This window comes from Ammospiza nelsoni, chromosome 3 (assembly GCF_027579445.1).
Source record: "Ammospiza nelsoni isolate bAmmNel1 chromosome 3, bAmmNel1.pri, whole genome shotgun sequence".
Taxonomy (NCBI): domain Eukaryota; kingdom Metazoa; phylum Chordata; class Aves; order Passeriformes; family Passerellidae; genus Ammospiza; species Ammospiza nelsoni.
In genome coordinates, this window is record NC_080635.1 from 4578416 (window position 1) to 4597449 (window position 19034).

Genomic DNA, 19034 nt, shown 5'->3' on the forward strand with positions numbered 1-19034 from the left:
GGTGACTTGCTCCCCATGTAAATCATGATGGAGAGAGATTATTTCATTCCCTTTTACCAAATCTGTCATCTTTACCCGAGCACTGTGACAAAACTTCTGGGCTCTATGACACAGACATGAAGCTGGAAAGTAGCTTTTTATAGGAGTGAATTTGTTATTTTTTCTTAACATGTTTTTTATCTTTATTGGTCAGAAATCATACGGAATTTGTTCACTGCTCTTGAAGTGCCGTGAACAAGTGCAGTGATGTGGATCTTGTGGGTCTGTCTACTAAACCAGAGGGGCAAAATGAATCTTGAGAGAAAGGGACACGTACACCTCTGAGCAATATTTGTTGGCATTCTCAAAGGACTTCCACCCACCTTCATCTCGTCCATCCAGTCCATAATGTACAGCATTTCCTGGAAAATCTTCTGCAGCCCGAGGTTCATCTCGAGGCGCTGTCTGCGTGCCCGGAGCAGCTCCAGGAGATACTCCCACAGGCGGATGACATTGTCCTTCCTTGCAGTGATGCGTTTGATGTCGTGGTAGTTTTCGGTCTCGAGCTCCTTCGCCACGGCCACCACGGCCTGCACGCGCTCCTCGTAGGCCGCGATGTCCGTCTCGATGGCCTCGTGCTTCTTCGTGGCAGCCTCCACTGCTGGGAGGTCAAAGCCAAAATTGTCCTGCAAAGACAGAGGCACTTCTTCAGGAATGGCTGCTGAGGACAAAAGTCTCACTGCTCAACCTCTGCTGTCAGTTCTGACTTGGCAGAACATGCTTGTTAGCAAATCCGATGCCTCAAAATGCTCCCAAGAGTCTTCCTTAAATAAAATAAAAGATGCCTCTGATAATAAAGAACTACTGATAAAATCAGAGATATTATTCACTGCCTTTGGGGGAAGAATCACATGGCCATCAGGATTAGTCTGGGCTGATCTAATATTACATCTCTAATATTAAACAATAAAATTAACTCCTGGGCTAATTTCACTGAACTCACCAAAATATTCAGATAAAGAAAATATTGACTGTGGGTAATTATTTCCTCATCAAATTCTCCTGACCACAGGCTGGTCAGTTCAAAGAAGGGAATCCCAAATGTATAAAAGAGAGGATGTACAGTACATACTCATATAGAGTAACTAAATACAATAAATAAATACACACATACATTAATGTAGTAAAATATGAGGCACAGGGAAGAAAATGTTCTCCTTGCAAGAACTGCATCCTGTAATTACTCATGGGAACCATTTTAGTCACCCAGACAATTTCTGAGAGCAGCACCTGAGAAACGAGACGTTGATTTTCACTCAGCCAAGTTTCTCTCATAGCTGCCTTGCGATCGAATCTCCGTGCAAGTTGTTCCAGTTTCTCTTGTCTGATGAGCTCATTTCGCAGTGCCAGTTCTCTTTCATGTTCAGCTTTTTCCAGTCTTTCCCAGGCCTGAAGATATGGAGGAAAAACACATGGCTTCTAAACAACACATTCTTACAAGATTATGATAAATCCCATCTCCTTTGCATGAAATCAGGGCTGAAGTCACCACAGGCAACTTTCACCAAACTGGTTCAATTATTTATAAGCCCATAAATCCAGTTTGCACTGGCTGGCCCTACACCTTGTTTGCTAATATAAACACATGACTTAAAATCTGTTCTCAATTAATCAGTCATTTTCTGAGCAAGTTGTTTATCCCAGATTAATTTTCTCTTGTCCTTTCTTACCCCTCTTCCCAGTAAAGCCTAAGGAAACCACCTGGCTTGAATATGTAAGAAAGTGTTTATTTAAAAAAATAAAATCTCCTGAGTGCTACTCCTAAACATGCAGATTCTATCTTCCTCCTTTAGGAAATGGGAATTAGAGATTCATGGCCTCTCACCTCCAAAATCAACATACAACTGTTGTTCTTTATCACACTTTGGAAAAGAAAACAACTGCAGAATTTGGCTGCTTCTGGTGCTTACAAGTCCTTTATTCCCCCCAAACCAGAAGTTATCACATGCATGATGATAACATTACAAAAATCAGCAGTCTTAGAAGCATGTTGAAAGTCAGCTAATCACCTCTCAGATCTTACAGACAACAAAAAAAACCCCTCAATTAAACACAAACTAAATCTAATTCCAAACAGATGTGAAACTGCTTGAAACATGACTATTTTGGGCATTCCTCCTGCAACCAGGAGAGCTGAGCAGTTTGCTGCTCCCGGGGATGAGGCCACAGACACCCACAACAGCTGGTCTGGGACTGCCAAGCATGATCAAACACAAAGGAGAAAGCTGCCAGGCTGGAGCTGTTTGCTATCCTTGAGTGCTGTGCCCAGCCCTGCCCTGGCAGCTGCAGCAGCAGAGAACAGGCTGCAGGACCCCAGAGGGATCCACAATGCCCAGGCAGGGCACTGGGAGGTGAAGGGGAGGGCACAGCACCTACTGCTGCTGCCTTCTGTCACTTCTGTCCCACAGCCAGGACCACGAGGGGCAGGGCAGAACTGGCAGCCCCCGGAGCAGAAGCTCCTACAGATGCTGAGGACACCCCAGGCCTGGCTCAGGGTACTAAGTCTGGCCTATAGGAAAAGGTCACCCCACCTCACCCATCCCTTACAGTCCCCACATCAAGGCTGGAGATAAAAATGTTTTGAGAAGAACAAATGTTGTTGAGAGAAAACAGCAATACCCTGAGTCACAGGGGAGGAGCTGCTCAGTTTACCTTGTTAATGTCAGAGATGAGTTTGCCTTCCCTTGGCATGTACACTTTCTGATTGTTGGCTCTCATTTTGCTTTGGATGGTAAAAAGCAGCACTTCCAGGTTGCCTTTTTCTGTAAATCTAAAGAAAATTTTGCAAGAGAATTGAGTTACAATCAAACTTTTATTACTAAGGTATGCATTGCCAAGGTATAATCATAGAATCATGGACTGACAGAATGGTTTGGGTTGGAAAAGACCTTAAAGTCCATCCAGTTACACCCCCTGTCAGGGCAGGGACACCTTCCACTATCCCAACCCTGACCCACCCAGTCTGGAACACTTCCAGGGATGGGGCAGCCACAGCTTCTCTGGGTAACCTGTGCCAGGGCCTCACCACCCTTACAGGGAAGCACTTCTCTAAAATATTGAATATAATCAGCTACAAAAAACTATAATAAAGCACTTGTTTAAAATGTTGACACAGTGAATGTTACATTCACATAAACACCTCCATCTTGTGTGGAAGCTGGGAGCAATGGAAATAGCCCACACTTCTCCTGGAGCCATTTGGGGCAGACAGCAAAAGCAACTTTACAGAAGTCAGCTGAGTGTTTGGATTTAAACCCCTGGGGGACAGGAAAAGACTTTTTTTTTCATTCTAGTACGTGCACTGTCCTCGTTCACTCCATCAGCACAAGAAATGGAAGTTTTATTTAAAGCCTCTGCAGTCAGTAAACTCTTCCCACTGTTTCCCCTGTGCTGTATGCCTGGGAAATAAACAAACTCCATGGGCATTAGGGAATAGTCTGCAATTTTAGAAGAAGTCTGGATCCTGTGTAATGTTTCAGGTTGTGATTATTATTCACTAGAACTCAAATTAGACACAAATAATAAACAGATTTGATATCACAATCCTAAAAGAGGCTTTCCAGAAATAAGTTGCCCCGTTTTGCTTGTATCAGTTTGAGCAAGTAGGGCTGTTTGACAAAGCCAGACACGTTTCCTCTTCATGTTGGATAAGCAGTAGGGATCTTTTAATAGCAGCATTTTGGTATTATCCAGTGCTATTAAAAGCACGAGTGGCGACATTACTGTACTACCACAGTATGCTATTACCACTCATATGATAAGACAGGCATCCCAGGGCAGGGACAGCTTCCAGGACTCCCAGATCCTGTGGGAGACACGCTTTTCTCTCTGCTGTTGTTGTTATCTGCACACTGAACAGCACGAAGCAAACGTGCCCCAAGTAACGTCGACAAGCACCAACCAGGAATATGAGAGCTGGGCTTGCTCAGGAAAATAAATTCTTAAGCCACAACTAAAATTACTTGGATATGTTTGGTTTTTAAAGAAATCAATGAGTGACTAAGCCAACAAGACCAGTGACTGTTGTGTTAAGCTGGGATTAAACTCACTTGGGTGGTTTCTCCACTGTGCGGTAAGTGTTGAACGCCTGCAGCTGCTGCTGCACCCCAACCAGGGAGTTGGCAAATTTGCGATTGTTGAGGATGATAATGGTTTGCTCAATCCACTCCAGCAGGTCAGAAGCCAGGGACTCGTATTTTTCTATCATTTTCTCTGTTTCAATGGCATTGTCAAGCACCTGCAGCAGCAGCACAACACACATGAGTCACAAGGGCAGTGCTCTTCAGTCATTTAAATCCAACAAGCCACATAAAAGAAACTGCTGGGAGACTTGAGTTGTGAATCAGAGTACTCACTGCCGGGATCCCTGAGAAATGAGAGCTTGGCATTTTGCAGCACTAAATTCCCCAAATCCCACAGCAATAGGGGGGCAGAGCTGAGGCTCAACAAGGATTCATGTTCAGTCTGCCAGCTGTAAGGACCGGGGCAGTGTTGCCAAAGGACAGAGAATGACTGCACATGTTTTAAATTAGGGACTTTTCCAGAGGAGACAGAGGGCCCAGAGGGTGAGGAGCAGTTAATGAGAAAGGAAAAGTAGCAATGATGCAAAATGAACAAGCAAAAATAAAACACCAGCCAAGTGTTTTCTAATGTGAGGCAGCTGGAAATTAACTACTCCTCGTAGTCACATGGGAATATTTAACATTCAAAACATGTTCAAAAGCAAAAAAATCAAAACTACCAGAGAGTGGACTCTTTAAAAATTAACATCCAAGAGGAAAAAGAAAATCAGAAATATTTTGCCTGCTTTGTAACAATTTCTAATTTAAACTGACAGACCTTTCCAATACGTTTTCCTTCGACAGCCAAAGCTTTCATCTTGGAGAAGTAGTGGTAATATGTCACCACATAGGTGATGATTGACTTTTCATCAGGGTGATCAACACTGATATCTGCAAACCAAACAAGAGTTATCTCAGCATGCTGAGGCTGCAGGGTTACACCAACAGAGCTCAGAGTGCACCAAGGATAAATTTGGGAGGCAGAGATGGGTTCAGTGGCAGTTCAGCCCCTAAGGTTGGTTTCCTAATAAAAAATGAATTGAGCAGCTTTGCACTGGTTCTGGCAGTAGTGTGGACTGGGGCTAAAGCTTGGGGCCTTTGGGTTTTACAGTCAAGTTACAGACTTTGCCACAGCTTGTGCACAGCCAAATAACTCCTGAGAGGTGTGTGTGAGTTGACAGTACTCTTAATTACAGCAACTTCAGTGCTGTGTCAGCATTTGGAGACAGGAATTCAAACTTGTGTCTCTCCAGGTGAATCTGAGAGATACAGGTGGAAAACAAAATATTTCTCAGCAATTCTGAGGCACTGGAACATAAGCAAGAAGAAACTTGCCCAAACACATCACTCCTGCCCTGTGACACAAAAGGCTCTTGCCCCAGCACTGGGAGCACACACACTCCCACAGAAGCATAGGCTGAGGCTTCCCTGCTCCTCTGCTTCTCTTCTTTCTCAGAAGGAAGCCTCTGACTGGAATGACTTTATGGACACATGGCCAGGCCAACAAGCTTGTCAGATGGCAGTAAATAAACACAGGATTAAGGGCTCTTGTGCTACTGCTGCTCAGTTTGCTGCTGGAGAAATCTCACATTCTCTCCCTCCCTCTCTGCCTGTATCACCAGGTGAGTCAGCAGCATCCAGCTGCTCCTGGACACAAAAAGCTGTCACAGAGATGTGCTCTGACATGGAGGGGTGGGAGAAAAGAGCCCTTAAGTGCTGAAACTGCTGGAATTCTTACCCTCAGGGTCCAGGAGCTTGGTAAGACCAAGGTGCTGCTCTGCAAGGTTAAAAGCATTCTGCAGATTGTAGTGTGCATTTGATTTCTTCAGCTTGTCAAAATCAATCAGATCAGGCCTAGACAGGATGGAAAATTCTTTAGATTTCCCAAAGCACAGTGCAGCCACCCTCAAATGAACTAAAATCTCCAACCCTTAGAAAACCCAGCCCAGGTTTCACATGCCCTGTGCATTTCCCAGCAGGGTTACAGGAATGAATCAATGCCCAGCACATGGCACAGCAGGACCTGGCCATGGGAGAAAGAGGGGGGGCTTGACAGCAGGGAAGGTGACCCTGGAGAAGAGAAGAACAAAGCTGTGGTCATGAGTCTCTCCTCATGCCCATGGAAGCATGCAATCCATCTGGATTAACTCCACCTGAGCAGCATCCCCAGCCATGGCAGCCTGGCACCACATCTGTCCACCCTTGGGCAGGGATTTCCTTTCCCTCCAGCTGCTCTGGGTGTACTTCCCCACTCCTGCCCCCCAGTTCCAGACCTGGGCATGGGTTACTCACTGAGGTACAAGAGCCAAACCAAACCCAAATAATCACAGGTGTAATTTATACCCTTGAAACCAAACACAGCCTGTTTTGACTTGTGGTGTGAGAAGCTGCTGCCCAGCCAAGCTCACAATGACCACAAGAGCTGTAAAGCTCAAATCAAGGCAAGTTGCTCTAAAACTCTCAGCAACTCCTCAACTTCCTGCTCTTCACAGATTTTTAAAATCAAACTCCCAGGTAGCTCCAAATCAGGGCAGACATTGAGCCACACATACCTGTGCTTATGGATCAGTGCATTGAATGCCATCCCATCCCTCCAGCTTGTTGTAAAGTTGTGGATGTTGACATTGGGGTACCTGCAGAACAAAAACAAGGAGAGTGCAATCAGCACAGCACAGCACCCCCAGTGCAGCTCTGCACACTCTGGCACCAAAAGCCAGAGCAGGGAGACATTAAGTTTGTCTTGAAATTGTCATTATTTGTTCAGAATAGGGAGAAAAAGAGTCAGAATATCACTATATATATTAATTGATTATCGGATTGGTGTGTTTGTCATCCAGAATTAACATCATAAATTCAGACTTTTCTGACTTGTAAACATCAACTCATGTCTTGAATTCTGTCTCTCTAAACCCACTTAACAAGATATATGTTTGCCCATTTAAAATTATTTCAACAAAAACTCAAAATGCTGTAAGAGCTTTAGAGATAATGACTTATTCCACACTCACCCAGCTGTTTTCATCTGGCACCACAAAAGCAGAGCATCTTTAGCAGATTTCTTCTCTTTGTTGTCCTCAGTTTCAACGCTGATATCTTGGATCTATAAGTAACATAGAAGGTTTCAATATTTCTCTGAGAAAACACATTGCCTTTTTGGAAAAGGTGAAAGGAATGCTGGGAAACACCAAAAATAATGCTATTAAATGTTTATTACTGGGCGATTTATTATGAGTTATATATTTATTGTATGGATATATTATTCTTTCTGCAAAAGGACTTTCCAACCTGAGGGCAAAGACCAATCTGGAACTTGCTGGAAAACAAGAAACCTCAAGCCTTAGCTGAGACTCTAAAATAATTCCTGTGGGTACACTTAATCCATGTCAGTGCCAAGGTTATAGATAACAAGCATGGAGATGGACAGAAGCTCAGAGCAGCATTTCCTCCTGGATTTAGTGTGGAGACTGGAGCTTCACATTTATTAGTGATTTTAAAAGAAAGCCATAAGAATTTCACCACAGGAAACTCCCACTACAGGTCAGCAGCACCACAGACACTGATTTATCCTGACAGATTCCCAAGCACTTCTCCTTCCCATCAGATGGGAGCACCTGGGAGCCCTCTGCTCCTAAAATTCACAGTGAAGCATGTGACAAACAGGCATGGAAAGCTCATCCATGTATCTGTGTGTGCACACAACTGTACCTGGAATCTCAGGATAATGGTCCAAATGAGGCCAAGTGTCAGCCTGTGATTCCCATCCACAATATCATGAGATCCCATGTTCTCCAGGTGCACTCGCTGCTCCTTCAGGAACTGCAGGGCTTTGTCCACGTTCTCCAGGCAATGGATGCGCATCCTTCCTTTGGTTGGTTTAGGCTGGAAGGCAAAAGGAAGAATAAAAACATTTATTATTGTAGATGGGAGGGGAAAATCAAAGCTTGTAAACTCCTCAGTCCTGGCTGGGGCATCACCACTCCCAGGCAGCAGTGCAGCAATTGTTCCTCAAATTCCAGGGACAAACCCACTCCTTGCATCTTCCAGCCCATTTTCACCAGGATAATGGAAGCAGGTGCCAAACCCACGGTGGAAAAACCAATATCCTGGACCTGAGCTGGACACATGGCCCCAGTTTCATTTGCCTTTCAAAGGATTTTTCCTGCTTATTTCCCTCATGTTTCCTCTCCAGGATATTCACTCACAAGCTCAGATTTGAGCTGTGAGCTAGTCAGTAAATCTCCTCCAGAAGGAAGTGGCATTGGTTTTCTTTGGTCAGAAAATCGGATAAAGAGTAAGAAAGTAACAGAGATTGATTAGAAGTTTTTCTTCATAGGAAAAAAATACTAATTAAAAAGTCAGCTACACCAACATAACACAGTCATATGAAGGCCCAGTACAACTGCAAAAATGCAATGAATGTGTTATCAGCATGCAGAATTCTGCTGTAAACTGAATAGAATTAAGGGAACTTTGTTGTGCAGATGAGGATTACAGCTGAATAGCCTATTCAGTGTGCACTGGGATGTCACCAAAGCTACTCAGCCAAACAACTAATTGCCATAATTTCCTTGTTTTCTGCAGTGAATGTAATTAAGTGGCCATGGAAATAGCTCAGGCAATATCCTTGCCCCAACCTGCATTCAAGGTGAAGAGTTTCAGCCAGTGCTGAAGGAGACAGCCTGTGCCACAGGGGATGGAGGAGAGGGAAGCCATGCAGGAAGATGCCCTTTGGGACACACAAACCCTGAGGCCACTGGCTTCAGCCTCAGTCAGCCTGGGTCTGTTCTCCTCCCAAGGCTGGGGAATGATGAAGGATTAACCCACAGCTCACAGCAAGAAGGAGAATTTCCAGGAGACTCCTGCTTTGGAGTATAAAAGGCCCTCCAAAGAGGCCCAAATTGCAGCCTGTGCACACCCCATCCATCCCAAATGCTGCCAGTGCAAAGAGGCACAGGGGAGCAGAAGAGGCAGGAGAGAGCTGCACAGTTGGTTGAAGCCTCCCAGAGATTCCTCAGCCAGCAGGGACAATCTGGGATGAGCCTTTAGCTGGCACCATCAATCATTAGGGGTGTAGAAAGCTGGACCTAAGGCTTGGCTGAACCTTGCAAAACAAAACCCAGGGAGGAGGCAGTTCTGGGGCAGGAGGGAAGGCGGAGGCCCAGCTGCACCCCCAGCTCCAGCCCACGGCTCCTCTCAGCCCATGGCCACACCTGGAGCCCTGGAGCAGCTTCCCAGGCCTGCTCACCTGCACAGGGATGTTCCCAAGGCTCAGCAATGACTGTCACTGGGGCCACTTCTCAGCAGCAGTGGCAGACCCCAGCCTGTCCCCTCTGCCTTAACACAGCCCTTCCCACTGCCGGAAGCAGCACCTGCACCACCCCTATTGCCTCAAACTCAGCAGGAAAGGATTCAGAAAGCTCATCTCATTTTGTGCTCTCAGCAGCTCCAGTGTCATGGTTACAGAGCCAAAAGCATTCACCAGAGATGTTTTATGTAGAGGAAGAGGTGTCTGAGTCTGGTTTGTGCAAGGTGTGGCTGTGCTTGCCACACTCCTGCATAGCCCCAGGATGAGGCACAGTGAGACATACCTTGCACATTTATTGGGCTGACACAGATCCAGACACTGAGTGGAGGGAAAGCAAGTACCAAACCCAGAGTCTTCACATACAGGTTACAGGAAAACTGGTTCTACATGAAAACGCTTCCTCTTTTCCAAGTGAAAATATGACAGAATTCACCACAGAGAATGTGCTTAAGTGGTTTGACCTTTGAGCATCCAGGAACTGCAAGGAATTTACTAATCCTTAATTTGGTTAGGGAAGAAACGGAGCTAAATGCTTAATCTTAGGACAAAGACAATTCCCAGCTTTATTTTTCTGTTTGGGAAAAGCTGGTTAACAGTGTGTGCAAACCAAATTACAACTGTCCTTTCATGCTGGCTGGATTCTTTCCCACTGTGCTCAGTGAGAGCATTGCATGCTATCAGTTTCCTTCCAAACACTGCTGTGCAGAGGACATTATGCTGTAAGGCCTGGACTAAAGACCAGGATTAGGAATCAAACTGGGCAAGGTCAGGAAGATGGAGGTGTTGCTGTTATTGGTTGTTCTCATTCTGAGTTTCTCCAATACACCTCCAAGGACTGTGGGTTTTCATCAACAAAAATCACAGTAAGTTTTGGAAAATGCAGGGTTTGTGCAATCAAAGTGAGAGGGCAAAGAGCAGCCCTGCTTCCCTGACTGGCATCCAAAATCCTGGACTCTGCTCCACAGGCTCCAGAATCTGAATCCCAGTTTCAAAAGAGAGGAAACAACTTCTGTTTGTTCCACTGCACCACTAAATACACCATTTTTATGGGATACTCATCTATGCTAGTTTCTGCTTTCTTACCATTTGATGTTTCTTGTCTTGATTTTAAGTCTTCTGCATAAGATCTGCCTTCATATTTCTCTGGGGTGCCATGGAGATGTCAGAACCTACCTAATACTGACTAAAATAAATTCCAAAACCTGAAGAACATCAGCATGGCAGTCCTCCTGGAATATTTTTAGTGTGTGTAAGATTCTCCTGGAGTACTTTTGGTGTGTGTAATTGTCTCAAGGTTTAGTGCATTGCGTTTACTCTTGTTTGCAGAAGAAGGTGTGGTGGAATGCACTGTTCAAACAGAGCCTACTGTCCTCTAGCCTCAGATAAGGAAGCTACAAAAAGAATGTGTGGTGGTGCAGACAGCTGCCAGTGCCAGACACAATGATGCAAGTGCAGCTCCAGGAGGCTCCTGTCCTCTCCCCACCCCACAGCTGCCCCAGCCCTGTTTGCATTTTCCAAAACCTGGAGTGAAATATGGAAATGAACAGTGCAACCACAGTCATGGGACTGCTCTGAGCTGCCTATTTGCAGCTGAAAGTCAAATCTGGACAGGCAGACAGGCAGACTTAACCAGAGCTGACACAGTTGGTGTCTCAGCCCTCAAACAAAGGGGCATGTTGGTCTCAGCTATCCCTGTGTGAGGAATACCTGCCACCTGCAGTGAGCACATCAAACCCAACACTGGCTGAGGCTGAGGTGAGTGGTCTGGCAGAGTCAGAGAGGGGCTCAGAGCAAACTGAAGCTGATGGAACACCAGGATTTGTTACCCCATCCACAGAGGCACTTGTGTGCACATCCCAGCTCCCTCACCCTCCCAGATGCACTCAGGCAGCTCCTCTCCTGCCTCCCCACACTACACACACTACACTGGGCCATATGTTCCACTCATTAACCAGAGTCTTAAGTCACAGAGCTCCACTAATAGGAGAGCTTGATGACAAGTGATTACCCAGCCCCCTGCAGCCCTGGGTCTTAGCTAAAGACTGGTATTTCTTTGAAAAGATTGCTCCAAATTAGGCAGTTAAGAGCATCGCCATCATTTAAGGAACTGAAGGAGAAGTTGATACCCAACCATTTCCTGGCACCCAATTCTCCCCTTGTGCAGCAGCATTTTCCACTACAAGGACTTTTTACTCACCACTCCTTGTGCTGGTACCAAGGGGGTGCTCAGCATACCCAAAGAAAGAATTTGACCCATTTATTTATATTGATTTTAGATATTCTCCTTACCAAAGAAAGCCCAAACCTTATCTCTCTGAGTAAAATCAAGCACACTCAGGGACATTCCTCAGCAGTGGGTGGAATGAACACACCTCCAGCTGCTGTCCTGCACAGCCCTGGCGTGCTCTAGGACGGGAGCAGGGATGTGCCAGGCCTGCACACCTGCATCACTGCAGGCTTTGTTAGCACAGAAATGGGCCACTGCCCACAGGGCCCAGGTGTCCCAGCACATCTAACTCACCACCACCAAGGGATCCAAGGGGCTCAGGAACATTTTGTACTCTGTGCCTGTCAGATTTGGGAGCAGGGAACATGCTGCTGGAAGCACTCAGCTTGTTACCAGCAAGGAACCTTTGAAGAAGACTTCCTTTGATTCCCACTGAAGCCACTAGGAAGGCATTTTAGTGGTGTCTGGATCCAGCTGAAGCAATAGAGCTCTTTTTTTTTCTTTAATGTATAAAAAGATTTTCAGTGCTGAACCCTCAGCACCCAGATTTCCTATACTGCAGTTGAGACAAGGATTCACAAAACCCCACCCAAACCCAACCCAACCCCCCCAATGGATACAGATAAGCACTTACAAGTCTCTCTCCTGAAAGCACCTCCAGGAGCTTGATGAGCATCCTCCCATCTCGCAGGTCGGTGTACAGGTCTGTAATCCGGCAGGACACACGGGCCAAGTGGGAATTCACCCACTTGGTGAAGGTCTTCTTCTGAACTGCCTCACGTTCATCTGTGGGGAAAGCAACAGAATGTCACTCAAAATAAATCACAGCTCATGTTTCTGTGTGAAAATGGGATGTTCAATCCTTTAAGATTAAATCAAAGGTATGGCTTGTCTTTTGGGAGAATCACTGATGAAATTAGGGCTTTTCATTGAAAACCCACCATTCTTCACCTGCTGAGTTCACCGGCTCTGGAACACACACAAATCTGTAACAGATCCCCCAAAATACCACCAGTCCTTTTGGATTAAGACAAATATGATAGAGAGCAGAGACCAAAGCTTCCCACTGACTTTTTTCCCTTCTCATGGCAATATTTATTTGCAGATTCAACATTTGTAACTGTATTTACACAATGTCAGCACAAATTTTTCCATAACTGCATGCCTGAGGTAGACAAGCATTTATATCAAGCCATAGAAAAATAGATTCTTTCCACCTTCCCTTCCCAGAGTCTTTCACAACAGTTTATAGAGGAAAACATTGGCTGTGAGAGCTCTCTCACTGCACAGGCTCACTGCAGTCCACATTAATTCACAAACTCCTACCCAGCTCCTACCTGCCAAGCCCAGAGCTCTCAGACAGAAAACATTATACATCCCTGTGGTTACATTCTCTTGCCAAGGGCTTTGGATGAAGCCTTGTTAGCCAAAAGTCATTTCAGTGAGCTGGGAAATACTACAGACCAAATTTGTCAAAACACAGGTGCTCTGACTCGGCCTCTGGAAGCCACAGATGAATGGAAGCTCTGCTTTCCCAGGCAGACAGGATTCCTCTGTAAAGATGTTGGCATGTACAGAAACAGGACATGAAGACAGATTAATCCTAAACTGCAGTGGCCCCAGCTCTGAAAGCTCCAAGAATGTTGCTTAAAACATGGAGAACATTCCAGATGTGGCTGCCCAGGGGTTTGGTGGATGCTGTCCTCCCAAAGGAAGGATGAGCTCCTTTCCTGTCATGGTCCCAGCATGTTCATAACCACTCACTGCCTCCAGGACCGTGGGAACAGCAGCAAAAATCTGATCATGGTGATGGGGGATGACAAAGATGCTGAGAGTGAAGGGGACAGAAAGCTGGGGACCAAGTGAAATAAGAAAGGTCAGTAAGAAGAGAAATCTGATAACAGAATGGTGGTGAGTGGGAGAGAGAGCAGACCTGCACAGGGTGGTGGTTTGCACAACTGCACAAACCCCACCCTAAGATTTCAGTTCCTCCCACTTATTTCTGAAATCTACTGCCCTGAAACTGCCCCATTTTTAACAGCTTTTACCTACCTGTTAAGGTGTGAAATTACAAATGTGGCTTGGAAAAATGTCAAAACTGGGGTTAGTGACAAAACAATGTGCTTTGGGTGAACTGACAGTTTGCATTTTTGTGTTTGCCCTTACTCTGTATGGAGCAGAGGATCCCTGTGATGGAGGAAGAGAACAGGAGATCAGCAGGAACTGCAGCCAGTGTCTTTAGCTTTAAATATACTTTTTATGAACTATTTATAGCAAGTGCCTGGGAATGCTGTATCTGCATGTCTACTTGTCTAGTAATCCATGCCTTTACTTGAAGTATTTTTTTGAAATGAGTCACAGAAGAGAAACCTTGCAATAGTTGGTGCTTTTTAAAGAAAATTCCATCAGAAATTGTCTCCTCTCACCAGCTCATACAAGCCCCAGAACAGCTCAGCAAGTTTGTTTATTTAATCACTGTAGTCTCTACACAGAAACACAACATTCAGTGGTCCCTGTGCTTACATTCATTCCAAAGAGAAATGCCAATGTACAGGACCAAGAAAATAGAGTTGGATGTACAAATATCATATAAAACAAAAAGAGCTATCAAATACCATCTTAAAGCCAACCATTAAAAAATATTTGGTCAAAAATTATGGTTGCCAATAATTCTCCCAATTTGGGATCACAGTGAAAGAAAAGAATGGGAAAAGAACATCCATGTGGCTTTAGTAAGAGGAGATGAAGAGTCGGGACCTAATTTTGAACAGATGAAAGACACACTGTGGGAAATGCAGTGACACATCAAGTCATGTTGTGAAACTTTTGGAGCCATGGTATCAACTGACACCAGCTTGAGATCTTCTGGTGCTGAAAGCAAGTCAAGGAAGCCAGCAGAGCAAGCAGCCCTTCCAGGCCAGGGGAGACAGGTCCCTCCTGGGCACAGTGTCCATGTGGCTCTGAGGCTGCCTTCCCACCCCAGCACTCCCAGTGGCCCCAAAGGAGGACAAAGTGCATTTTTCAGACAGTGAGGACTCGGGGGAAAAACCCTGAAAAAGTTTGACTGACTTCTCCTCTTGAGTGTTGCCTCAGCATCCTGAAGCACAGTGAGCCATCAGGGAGGGAGAGGATGGGAGTCCAGCCTGGCTAGAGGCGCTGATGGCGGTGTCTTTAGGAGTGTTTTCTTTACTCTAGAGTTCAAAGCCAGTTGCTGCCTCTCCCCTTCTGCCTTCCCGTTTCCTCAGCCGTGTTCTGGGCGGCCCCGCTTTCCTGTTTACAGCGGGCGGCTGCGGGGCCCGCTCGGTTTCTCCGGCTCCCGCCCCCGCCCCAGCTCCTGCCCGAGCTCCTCTCACCTGATCCCCACCCATCCTCTGTGGAGCCTCCTCCCTGCCGCCTCCACCGCCGCAAAATAGTGTGAGAGTCTGCTCAGCGCTAACTCCTCGTGCTGAGCCTACAGTCAGCTTCAGTGCTGGAGCCATTCATGGCTTTTCACTTTCTTTCCGTCTCTGCTCTGATTTACAGCAAGCAGGGACATCCCTGATTGTCTGGGTGCAGCCCCACGGGAAAACGCTGAGGCACCACACAAGGGCCAGGCCCCACACGCCACTGCCAACTTTTGGGGACAACCAGCAACTTAGGTCAGAAAAATGCCACTGGAGAGACACAGCAGCTCTTTCAGGCTCCTAATGGGGCAGTCACCCAGGAAGGCCAGGCTTTATCCTGCTCTTGGCACAGGCAGAGCACAGCTCTAATTCTGCACTGACACTCTCAGCCAGAGAAGCCCCTGGAGGGAGAAGGCACAGCCCTCCTTACCTCTTGCACTCCCACAACGTGGGAAAGCAAACCAAGCCCATGTGGAAATTGGTGTGACTGGGGTTGGTCATGTTAAAACCTCTCCTGATTATTTCTACATGGTGTTTCACAATGACAGGAGGTTTTTGCAATGCTTTTATCAACCCTTTCTAACTGATAAACTATTTTTCTGCTCTAGGGTTTCAGGTTCAAACACACACAGAATTAAAACCAAGGAACTTTGGTTGTATGTTTCAAATAAAGAAAGATAGGCACAGAAATGTGGTGCTTAGAGCCCTGACAATTTGGTTTAGCAAACAACACAACTGTGACTCTCTTAATGTGCAAAAACCTCCACAGTAAGGGCCAGGTGCATCCATGAACGGTGATTCCAGGGATTTAACATCAACCATGGGTCTTGAGTGCTATTTACAAACCTCATATGATGGCTTTGACAAATGTCCTTCATATTTTCAAAAACACAAGTTATGGATTTTGAAGATTAATTAAAATGAGAGGATATGGGTGGAGCTCCAAGTGTCCTACAGCTTGTGAAAACATTTGTTTCCCAAGGGTAAAGAGAAATGAGCAACATGCAAAACATGCAGAGCAGGAAAACGGAAGGCGCTCTCCAAGCAGTATCAATAATAGAGAATCCAACTTATCTTGGAGCAACACTGGGAAGGAAATTTCCTTTCTGCGGAAGGCCCCATGACAATGCCACCACCACACAGGGGCTTGCAAACCCCAGCACTGGGATTGTGATGCATCAAGGACTGATTTTGTTTTAGGAGTTCAGTAAATAAACCAGAGCTGGTACACTGAAAGCATAAACTGAGCTGGGCAGGATCACAAACAGGCATCTAACCCCTTCCTCGCTTGAGGGGAGACCATTCTTCCTCCACTAATTTGATGAGAAAAAATCTGACAAAAATGCAGCCACATTCTGAAAGCCCAGAGCTCAGTCACTGAGTCCCCAGTGTGGGACAGTGACGGGGGGGGGGGGGTCACATACAGCACCCCCTTGTCACACACTCAATAGGGCTGTGCCAGAATAATGGTGAATGTGTTTGAGTAACTGCCCTGGGAAAGGCAGGGTGCAGGAGCTGGCTGGGAGCAGCCTGGGCCCCGTGACCCTGGGTGCTCCCACATGGCAGCAGTGCAGCCCTTGTGGGCCCCAGGGCCTGTGTGTGCAGCAGCTCTGCCCACAGCCATGGCAGAGTTACCCCTTACCTGCCTGCTCAAACCACACACCCTGATCGCTTCCACACCGGTCAAACCACACTGCCAGCACTCTGACCTTCAATCCCTTTCACATGGAGGGGTAAATCTGTCCAGGCCATGCTGCTGCCAGCCCTGCACAGCTAAAATGACTTTGGGTGTGTGACAGCTCCCACCAGCCCCTGCACAGGGGCAAAAGCCTCCACACAGCAAAGGGGGTGCTCTCAAAGGAGCCCAAACAGTGAAACTGGAGCACAAAAAGGAGCTGAAAGGAGCAGTCTGGGACAGCCCAGCCACCAGTGGCACCTGCAGCCTCCCTGCTGAGCCCAGCCCAAGGACAGCTGCTCTTGGCACTGGCACTGCCCATGGATCCCTGCAATACTTCAAGCAAGACAAATTACAGATGACTCTTAATCCCTAACTCCAAAAGCTCCATCTCCTGCAAGTTTTCATCTTATACTTCCATGCTGGAAGTAATTTCTCCAGCTTAAAATGATTATTATTTTATTATAGCATTCAGTGTGTGCCCTACATGAAGCTCTGCAACATCCACTGACTCAGAAATCAGCTGAGTGCTGCTCTAAGCACACCATTTCTGCTGATATCCACTATCCACAGCTTCCCAGAATTTCCCAGATGATATCCTCATTTCACAGAGCACAGAGAAAACAGAGCTTGCTTTCACAGGACAACATTCCCATTGCTGTTGGTGTTCAGGGTGCAGGATATTCACCCTATGCTTTCTCACAGATCCAAGGATGTGGAGTGAAATAGCCAGTAACAGTCACAGCTTCACAAATTCCAGCTGTGCTTTGAGGTTTTTCAGTTGAGAAAGATTTGTGAGGAAAGAGCAGATCAGCTACTGGGACCAGAATGTGGTGATCAAATAAGATTTTATCAGTAAACAACACGAACAGATGTGCTGTGATAACCCTCGCTGTTTGCTGGAGTAAGGGAAGAGCAATAGAGAACATGAAATAGCTGTGACATGGCCCAGCTCTGATATTCCAGGCAGGATTGAGTGGAACAACCTGGCCTGAGGCAGGCAGAGCCCTCAGCAGCTCTGACACAGCTCCTTTGGTCACCACTGCAGCAGCACCGTGACAAACAGAGCTGGCGGCTCCTGCTCCTCACATTGCCTGTCCAAACCCAGGGCTGTGTGCTCAGCTGGGGACTGCAGCTCCCCTGGGCGGTGCCTCAGGCTGGGCAAGGAGGCTGAGGCAGGGTCTGGGTGCTCCTCACAGCCCTGCAGGACCCACCCTGGGCTGAGACCCCTGTGGGACTGCAGCCTGTGGGGTGTGCAGCTATGCAAAGCACTGAAGTCATGCAGCACTAAATATAGCCCAGAGGGTAAAATGCACCTCAGTGTATCCACTGAGGATCAGCTGAGGAGAGAAACATCTGGTTTGGGTAAACACTCCTGAAATGATGGCCTTTCCACATGTCCCCACACATGCTGTGTTCATCCTTGGGCATCAGGAAGCCCCGAGAACAATGCACAAGCATGCACAGCCAGGCACAGACTGTCTAAATGGAAATACATTGGAATTGACCTATGGGGAAGAAAATGAAGGAAGGAGGAAAGATCAGTATTAGCTATCAGTACAGAAAAGGAAATTTTCTCCTAACATTCAAGGTTTTTTTAATATTCAGGTGTCCTATAGGAATAAACTGAGCAGTGGATGCTGCTTTTCTCCAGCTGCAGATTACAGGTTAAGACTGAAAATTTGGATTGATAAAAATGGAAGAAACAGTTTAATGCAGAAAACACAAGTCCATAGCACACACATGCAGGAACAAGGAAAGAACTGAACATGACCTGCAGGAAGCCAAATTTACACATGACACACAGAGAATATGATCCACGTGGGTCCAGTGCTTAGAAAAATGCATCTCCTTCACTTTAATCTTGCTGACAGTTTACCATGGAGGAATGGGAGGGGAGCAGCTGATCATTCTCATGCAAATAGATGCATTTTTTAATGGTTATTTTATGGCACAAAGTAATCTGTGGAGTGATTTCCAATCCAAACTGGTGAGATCACACCAAAGCTTTTACGTGCTCCAGCATGACTTAAACAAGAACTCAAATGCAAATGTTAAATGACAAAGCAATGAAGGGATTTTGTTTGTGCTGTGTTTAGCTGGTGATTTCATTAGGAGCAAAATCTTTGCTGCTTTCCCACTCTGCTACATGGAGACAATTGTGGAGAAACCAGGGGTGTGTTCAGCAATCCTTTTGCTTTTGCTAGGAAGCACCAGCCAGCTGCTAAATCCTATTAAATATCTACCCTTCCCTAATAAACGTTACAACATGTGACCACTTTCACTGCAGACAATCCTCTGGAAAAGAAAAAAGGGAAAGCTCCAGAATGCAGCATGTGGGACA

The 19034-nt window shown here is 46.2% G+C and overlaps 1 protein-coding gene across 3 annotated transcripts in view; it reads right to left on the reverse strand.

Annotated features, from left to right (window-relative positions):
* Window positions 1–19034, reverse strand: part of SPTBN1 (spectrin beta, non-erythrocytic 1) — a 115983-nt gene that overhangs the window by 35173 nt on the left and 61776 nt on the right. For all 3 annotated transcript variants that reach the window (XM_059467202.1, XM_059467199.1, XM_059467200.1), the window contains exons 3-12: window positions 12267–12418; window positions 7806–7979; window positions 7109–7200; window positions 6653–6733; window positions 5839–5954; window positions 4879–4991; window positions 4089–4276; window positions 2692–2809; window positions 1270–1428; window positions 363–665 (exon numbers count right to left, since the gene is read on the reverse strand). In XM_059467202.1, coding sequence (XP_059323185.1) covers window positions 363–665; window positions 1270–1428; window positions 2692–2809; window positions 4089–4276; window positions 4879–4991; window positions 5839–5954; window positions 6653–6733; window positions 7109–7200; window positions 7806–7979; window positions 12267–12418 — 1496 coding nt within the window. The remainder of the gene's footprint in view (window positions 1–362; window positions 666–1269; window positions 1429–2691; window positions 2810–4088; window positions 4277–4878; window positions 4992–5838; window positions 5955–6652; window positions 6734–7108; window positions 7201–7805; window positions 7980–12266; window positions 12419–19034) is intronic.